Source organism: Lynx rufus, unplaced genomic scaffold (genome assembly GCF_022079265.1).
Source record: "Lynx rufus isolate CCGP_SWC_20201006 ecotype Redwood Valley unplaced genomic scaffold, mLynRuf1.p SCAF_10, whole genome shotgun sequence".
Lineage (NCBI taxonomy): Eukaryota > Metazoa > Chordata > Mammalia > Carnivora > Felidae > Lynx > Lynx rufus.
Genome location: NW_025814824.1, coordinates 1,961,394 through 1,969,691, shown reverse-complemented (window position 1 = coordinate 1,969,691; position 8,298 = coordinate 1,961,394). Strand labels below are relative to the sequence as shown.

The following is an 8,298-nucleotide window of genomic DNA, read 5'->3' as shown; positions in this document are numbered from 1 at the left end:
ACAAAAAGAAACATACACATACGCGACCTTTCATGTCCCAAGTGCACACGCACCCAGACACATACATAAGCAACCCCCAATCCTCAAATGTATATATTAGACTACTCACTATGATTTCACTCATATGTGGAATTTAAGAAGCAAAACAGATGAACATATGGGAGGGGGGAAAATACACAGGGAGGCAAACCATAAGAGACTCTTAAAGACAGAGAACCAAACTGAGGGTTGACGGGGGTGGGGTAAATGGGTGATGAGTATTAAGGAGGGCACTTTGGATGAGCCCTGGGTGTTAGACATAAGGGATGAGTCACTGAATTCTACTCCTGAAACCAATATTGCACTGCATGTTAACTAGCTAGAATTTAAGTAAGTTTTTAAAGAAAAAGATGACTCACTAAACACTGAATTCACACACACAACTCAGCCTGTACTATATACACTCAACACACCACACAAACTTCCTGCAAACACCCTGAATATTCACAGGAATTCACACAACCCCAGCGCATACACACCCTCACGTCACTGGCACACACGCGTACAGAGCTCCAGTCTCACAATGAGAAAACCGCCCTCATGAGGTGCTGCCCGCGTGTCTACAGCAGGACAGCCTGCTCACACCCAGTCTGGACATTTCGATAAGGGCCTGAGCTTAGAATTCCCACCCCAAGCTCCCACTCTGCTTTTCCTAGGGCACCTTGGAAAGTAACCCTCCAGAGCTGAGCCCGTGAAAAGCGAGCAACCTCCACCCCAATCACCTGGCAGTACTAGGTGCTTGCTACCCTGCACTCTACGTCTGCTGGCTGTGACCCAAGATGGACAACTGCCTTTCCCCTGGCTCACTGCATGCCCGTGACAGGGACCTGGAAGTCAATCTTGTGACTCTCCTTCCTTGGAGGGAGGGGGGTGTGTACTGAAACTGTGTGTTCGATCAAACCACCCTGTGCTTTTCACTTCCCCACGGTGTTGCTCAGGTGCTGAGGGAGCTCCCTGCTGAGGCTGCGTGGGTATGACCTGCTGAAGGAGGTCTTTTTTTTTTTTTTAATTTTTTTTCAACGTTTATTTATTTTTGGGACAGAGAGAGACAGAGCATGAATGGGGGAGGGGCAGAGAGAGAGGGAGACACAGAATTGGAAGCAGGCTCCAGGCTCTGAGCCATCAGCCCAGAGCCCGACGCGGGGCTCGAACTCCCGGACCGCGAGATCGTGACCTGGCTGAAGTCGGACGCTTAACCGACTGCGCCACCCAGGCGCCCCTGAATGAGGTCTTAATACAAGACTGGTTCTTAATACAATCTACCAGCTCGGGACCCCCAACAATCCTCAGCACAACATGCAAGGGCCATCCAACCCCCCCCCCCCCGCCCAGACACAAGCGCAAACCTACACACTCCCCAACTTCACACACAAAAACTCCATGCTCGTACAAACATTCACGATATTCACAACACCGATGCGCACTTACACAGTTTCCACCACCTTGAAGACACTCACACACTCAGAATCTACATATAGAAACTGCGATGGGGATGAGTTTGGTGACAATGGCAAGTATCACCTGCACCTCTTTCCAGGGAAGGCCCTGTGTCCCCCGCTGACAAGGGTGCCTTCGGGAGGCAGTGTCGACTCCCGGCTCAGCCCTTCAGGGACTGCCCAGCTACACACAGTGGCCTCCCCACGGGGCATCCCCTTTCCAGGAAGGCATATGTCCCACGGGTTGATGGCGGCCTGGCCGGTTTCCTCCAACTGAGGACAGACAGCTCTGAGAGAGAGTTCGGTGGGGTGCTGGAGTCCGGGGGAGACATCAACGGGTCCAATCCTGCTTTCTGTTTCTTCCCTCACAGGTGCTGTTTAGTAAACATCCTGTTCCCTAAACTCCGTGTTCAGGTCTGTTTTCTGAAGAATCCAAGCTACAAGAAGTATTTACCAAGCACGGTAAAGACTCCTCTTCTGGCTCTTACTTTCCAGTGGAGAAAACAGATACTAAACACAGAGCTGCATCACGGACACGGACACGGACACACACACACACGCACAGCATCAGCCAATGTCCAGTCAGCACTTGGACCAAAAACTCTGAACTCTGCACATGGGAGGAGGAGAGGCTACAAGCACCGATATACAACTTATTAAAAACCGGTTACTGTTTCTAATTTTGTTTCTGGGGCGCTCCCAAGGAAGAGGCCTTGAGCTTCCTTAAACGCTGCATTTCTAACCAGGGTGCACCATGGACACGTTTGTCGTTTAAAGCGTGAGTGAGCCTCGGGAAGGAGCTAGACCGCTGACCTCCAAGCTGACATTCTCTCAGGGTCCCTAACCAGGAGCAGCCACAGGAGCAGGGTCTGGCGGAGGGATGAGGGTGGCGGAATTCATCCCCTGACTTGCTCCCTCCTCCTCTCCCAGCAGAGGCAAAGCCTGCCTCCAGCCCCGTCCTGATTCCCACCCTCTCCCTGCTCTGTTCCTAGTCCCACTGACCCCGTTCTGCTTTTCCCAGTCTCTGCAGGCTGTAAGCCCTTGGACGCGCAGCTCCTACAGCAGACATCAGAGCAGCCTCCTTTCTGGAGCCACCTTTTGGGTGTCCTCAGACCCACTCGTGTGTTGCTGCAGGGCCCCTGAGCCCCCAAAGCCCAGTGTGGATGAGAGCGTTCGGCTCCTTTATCCCCACCAACTGCTGCGAAGTAGAAGGGGGGGGAGCTCCTAATGGCCTGGCCAAAGGGGCCGCTCCGTGCAGAACAGAGGATCCCTTCTGCCCAGGGAGAGATGGGGGAACACAGGGTACCTGCCGTAACGTACACTCCAAAACACCAGTGGCCCCAGAACAACCGGCTGTGATCGGCCTCAGCCATTCCAGACATTTCCATCCATTCCACGTGAGTGGGCCGTTTTCAGTGCTGGTTTGGGATATCGAGACACTCCTGTTCTTCTCCCCTAAAGCTCAGGGTCTACATCTTCCCCTATCAAAAACAAAACAAATTAAAGAAACCCAAGAACGTCTACCTTGCATGTGTTACATCATGTTCTTTTTAGAACATAAAATGTTTTAAAATACAAAAAACAGGCAAAGGCCCATTTTACCAACAAAACACAATGCAATTAACATACCGTACTGTCCCTTTATTGGGGATAGGTTACAAAGGAGGCAGTGAGAGCCACTAGGAATCCGCTAGTGCTAAGAGAGGTGGTATTGGGGCATTCAAGAAGGTGACGTCGGCACCTTTGCTGGAGGGAGATCCACCATGAGGGAGAAAAGGCCAGTGGGAGACTCGCCATAAGGAAGGCCCAGAAAGGCTTGGGTGGGTCCAAGGGAGAGGGGAGGCAGGAGGCAGCTGTGTACGTGGTCAGCTGGTGGCCATATTGATCGAACCCTCTGGTGGGTCTGCAGGTCCATGTGGACGGAGAAAAAGAGCATCAGGTCATCCCATCAGAGAAACATGAAGCTGAGATAAGCTTCCCAGGACGAGGAGCATCCTGAACCTTCAGAAAGAAAAGAGAGCATACCCTACAGGGTTCTGGAACATCACAGCCATACCTACCCAGAGCACAACATCCCCGTCTCTCCGGGTCTCAGCCCCCAGCCCTTCTGCAGGGACAAAGCCTCCCAACTCCAGCCTTGTCAGTTCACTGACCCCCCCACCCCGCCCCCAGAGGTCCTGCGAGCACCGAGGACTCAGGCTTCCACTGAGATGAGCTGGTTGAGAACTAGTGACATGGCTGACCAGCATGATCGCCAAAATCCCCCACCACCTGGGGCAGCTGCTCTCGCAGAGACATGGTTCTGCAGACCGTCACCACCTGGAACCACCGTGGAGGGTGTCCTCGCCTCCCAGCCATGCCCCAGAAGAGACAGCAGTGCCCGTAGCTGCCCGGCTGACTTGCAGGGGTTGCCCGGGAGAGCAGACCTTGCGACCTCCCGTCCAGGAATCCCCATCACACCGACAACACGCTGGTGAAGGTTCTGCACTGACAGCCATCGATGCCCACCAGGCCATCCCACTTGGGACCCAGATGCCAGGACCGCAGGTGCTGAAGGAGTCTCCACCCACCGAACAGACACCCCCAACCTATCTGCACATCACCAATGTCTACAGGGATGCTTTGGCCCTAACCAGTAGGCCAACCTGATTAGGAGTGACGCAACGGTTCAGAATGACCAGGCTCGGTGCACACATACAAGGGCCCACAGCTCCGGAAGCTCCACTCACAATTCACAGAGTCACCCCACCCGCCCACACACACACACACCCAACGATGCCCCAATATGCTTGCTTCACTCATCCATCCATCCATCCATCCACACAGACCGGTGGTGTGCTCCTAAATGCTCAAGAAAATGCTCCCGGAGAAAGGAGGGAAAGGCTTCATTGGTGGCTTTTACCTAGCATTCGCAGCTTGACTCCTTCAAGCGACCCACCTGCTGACACTAAACACAGAACTAGGAACAGATGCGCACCACTCACCATCCCGAGTCGGCACAAGTCACTTCCAGCACACCCCAACACTTCACACAAGCCCACATCACGAGGGCACATCAAACACCCCCCGACCCCCGACGCCAGGAACCAGTCACAGACTTGCCCTCTACACACCAACACACACACACAACTCCACTATCCAAAGAAATGCCCTTGGAATGCTCCTAAAACCTTCACGCCTTGCGAACAACTTGGATAATTCCTGTAGCTGGTGAGGGATACATACACAGCTGCCGACAGTCAGGAAAAGAAACTGAACCATGAACCACGTGGTCCTCCGACGCTGTCCGAGTAACACACAGCACGCCACGTACCGAAACTAACACGCGCGGGCGCCGGTCCAAGCCCCGCCCCGATGCACGTGCGCCTAATCCTTCCAAATCTGCCGCGACTCGCACCAGCCCCCGAGTCAGAGGGGGAAACAATCGCACGTGCCACGTTCCCCAAAGTCCCGACAGCTAACCGCCAACTCCCCGAGGAGCTAGGCACTCCCCGTCCACACGCGCCTCTCCGCCCGCGCTCACACACGGGCTTGGCCCCTTCATCACAAACGCCCCGGGACCGCACTACCCCACACGTGCGAACACACGTGCCACACTCCCAGCGGACAAGCTCCCGCGGCCCCACCTGTGCTCCGCTTGCCTGGCGGCCCCGCGCCCTCGGAGGGGAACCGCGACGGCCCCTCGCCCCCCGCCCACCGCACCCTCCAGGCCCCCGAAGCACGACCGCCGGGACGCAGACCCCAGACCCGCCGCCGCCGCCCGGGACCCCGCTGCCGACGCCGACACGCCCAAGAACCCGCTTCAGAACCGCCGGGTCGAGACGCCGGGGCGAAGACCCCAGACCCACCGGCCGTCTGGGACCTCGGTGCCGACGCTGAAACGCCCAAGAACCCGCTTCAGAACCACTGGGTCGAGACGCCCAGGCGCAGACCACAGACCCTCCGCCGCCTGGGAACCCGCTGCCGACGCCGACACGCCCAAGAACCCGCTTCAGAACCGCCGGGTCGGGACGCCGGGGTGCAGACCCTAGACCCGCCGCTGCCGCCCGGGACCAATTTGCCGATGCCGACACGCCCAAGAACCCGCTTCAGAACCACTGGGTCGAGACGCCGCGGCGCAGACCCCAGACCCACCGTCCGCCCGGGACCCCGGTGCCGACGCTGAAACACCCAAGAACCCGCCTCAGAACCACTGGGTCGAGACGCCGAGGCGAAGACCCCAGACGTACAGCCGCCCGGGACCACAATGCCAACGCCGACTCCCAAGAACCCACCTCAGAACCAATTGGTGGAGACGCCGGGGCGCAGACCCCAGACCCACCGGCCGCCCGGGACCCCGCTGCCGACGCCGACACGCCCAAGAACCCGCTTCAGAACCGCCGGGTCGGGACGCCGAGGCAAAGGACCCAGACCCGCTGCCGCCCGGGAACCCGCTGCCGACGCCGACACGCCCAAGAACCCGCTTCAGAACCGCCGGGTCGGGACGCCGAGGCGAAGACCCAGACCCTCCGCCGCCGGGGAACCCGCTGCCGATGCCGACACGCCCAAGAACCCGCCTCAGAACCACTGGGTCCAGACGCCGAGGCGAAGACCCCAGACGTACAGCCGCCCGGGACCACACTGCCGACGCCGACTCCCAAGAACCCACCTCAGAACCACTGGGTCGAGACGCCGAGGCGAAGACCCCAGACGTACAGCCGCCTGGGACCACAATGCCAACGCCGACTCCCAAGAACCCACCTGAGAACCAATTGGTGGAGACGCCGGGGCGCAGACCCCAGACCCACCGGCCGTCCGGGACCCCGCTGCCGACGCCGACACGCCCAAGAACCCGCTTCAGAACCGCCGGGTCGAGACGCCGGGGCGCAGACCCCAGACCCACCGTCCGCCCGGGACCCCGCTGCCGTCGCCGACACGCCCAAGAACCCGCTTCAGAACCGCCGGGTCGGGACGCCGAGGCGAAGGACCCAGACCCTCCGCCGCCCGGGAACCCGGTGCCGACGCCGACACGCCCAAGAACCCGCTTCAGAACCGCCGGGTCGGGACGCCGGGGTGCAGACCCCAGACCCGCCGCTGCCGCCCGGGACCAATTTGCCGATGCCGACACGCCCAAGAACCCGCTTCAGAACCACTGGGTCGAGACGCCGAGGCGAAGACCCCAGACGTACAGCCGCCCGGGACCACAATGCCAACGCCGACTCCCAAGAACCCACCTCAGAACCAATTGGTGGAGACGCCGGGGCGCAGACCCCAGACCCACCGGCCGCCCGGGACCCCGCTGCCGACGCTGAAACGCCCAAGAACCCGCCTCAGAACCGCCGGGTCGGGACGCCGGGGTGCAAACCCCAGACCCGCCGCTGCCGCCCGGGACCAATTTGCCGATGCCAACACGCCCAAGAACCCGTCTCAGAACCACTGGGTCGAGACGCCGAGGCGCAGACCACAGACCCTCCGCCGCCTGGGAACCCGCTGCCGACGCCGACACGCCCAAGAACCCGCTTCAGAACCACTGGGTCGAGACGCCGAGGCGAAGACCCCAGACCCGCTGCCGCCCGGGAACCCGCTACCGACGCCGACACGCCCAAGAACCCGCTTCAGAACCGCCGGGTCGAGACGCCGAGGCGAAGACCCCAGACCCTCCGCCGCCCGGGAACGCGCTGCCGACGCCGACACGCCCAAGAACCCGCTTCAGAACCGCCGGGTCGAGACGCCGCGGCGCAGACCCCAGACCCAACGCCGCCCGGGAACCCGCTGCCGACGCCCAAAAACCGGTCTCAGCCCCGCACGGTCCACACCCGCACACCGCCCGAAACACTCGCGCGTCAGCTCACCGTCGCGGCGGCCGTCGCCGAGCGTCCACGCGGCCGGTTGCTACGTGACACGCGCGCGCACAAGCTAAGGCCTTAACACGGCGACCGCGGCTACGCCTGAGCGACTAACGGCGCGCGACCCTGGCCTCGACTTGACGTCACGGTGGCACGAGGCCGCCAGGCAGGGCACCGCCTCCAGCCGGGAGGGCCGTTGAGCCCCGCCCCCACGTACGCGCGCGCGCTCCCCGGCACACCGCCTCAACGTACGCGCGCGCGCCCCCCGGCGCATCGCCTCAACGGACGCGGCGGGCCCTGGGGGGCGGGTCCAGGAGCGCTGCAGCCCCGCCCCCTGGGGTGCGCGGGCGGGCAAAGGACGCGCAGGGCCGCGCCTGGAGGTCCCTGCGGGGTAGGACACCAGGGGACCCTCTCGCGCTGGGAAGCCACTCGGGCGGCTCTAGCTCGGACGGGACGGACTCTTTATGGCCGTCCAGCCTTGGAGCCGGCGCCTGTGAAGCCCGCACTGGCGACTGTAACACCGCACACGTGCGCTCCGCGCCCTCTGACGCGGCCTTCCCACCGAGTTAGGGACCAGGTGCACCTGCAGCCCCACGGCCTCCGGTGGGGCCACGGCCGCCCTCGGCCGGGACCGCCCGTCCCTCTGCTCGTCCCCCTGCTCGTCCCCGCCTTTCCACAAGTGCTGTGCCCCTTGGACGCCCGAGCCCGAAGCTTCCATGAAGGAACAGATCAGGCGGAGAATGCAGGCCTGGGGAACACTCCAAGGGCCCCCTCCCTCCCCGCCTCCTCTCCCAGAGTTTCCCGAACGCACTGCCTGTGCCAGGTTAGGTTCCTTAGTGTAGCTGCTGATACACGGGCTGCTCAGTACGTGTGACGCACGGCCGTCTCCTTAGAGGCTTGTGCTCTGCCTTTGATCCTGCTCCACAGATGCAGTCACACAGGTGGGCTGGGAACGATTTGCCCTCCCCTCCCTCCTCTTCAAAACAGCGAAGAATTTC

At 60.7% G+C, this 8,298-nt stretch overlaps 1 protein-coding gene across 1 annotated transcript; it reads left to right on the top strand.

Moving 5' to 3' along the window:
- Nucleotides 1-3,722: 3,722 nt before the first annotated feature.
- On the top strand, nucleotides 3,723-7,382 carry LOC124503454 (serine/arginine repetitive matrix protein 1-like). The gene is made up of 3 exons (XM_047068524.1): nucleotides 3,723-4,110; nucleotides 5,079-5,341; nucleotides 5,400-7,382. The coding sequence occupies exons 1-3, from the start codon at nucleotides 3,723-3,725 to the stop codon at nucleotides 7,380-7,382; spliced, it is 2,634 nt and encodes an 877-aa protein (XP_046924480.1).
- Nucleotides 7,383-8,298: the final 916 nt, after the last annotated feature.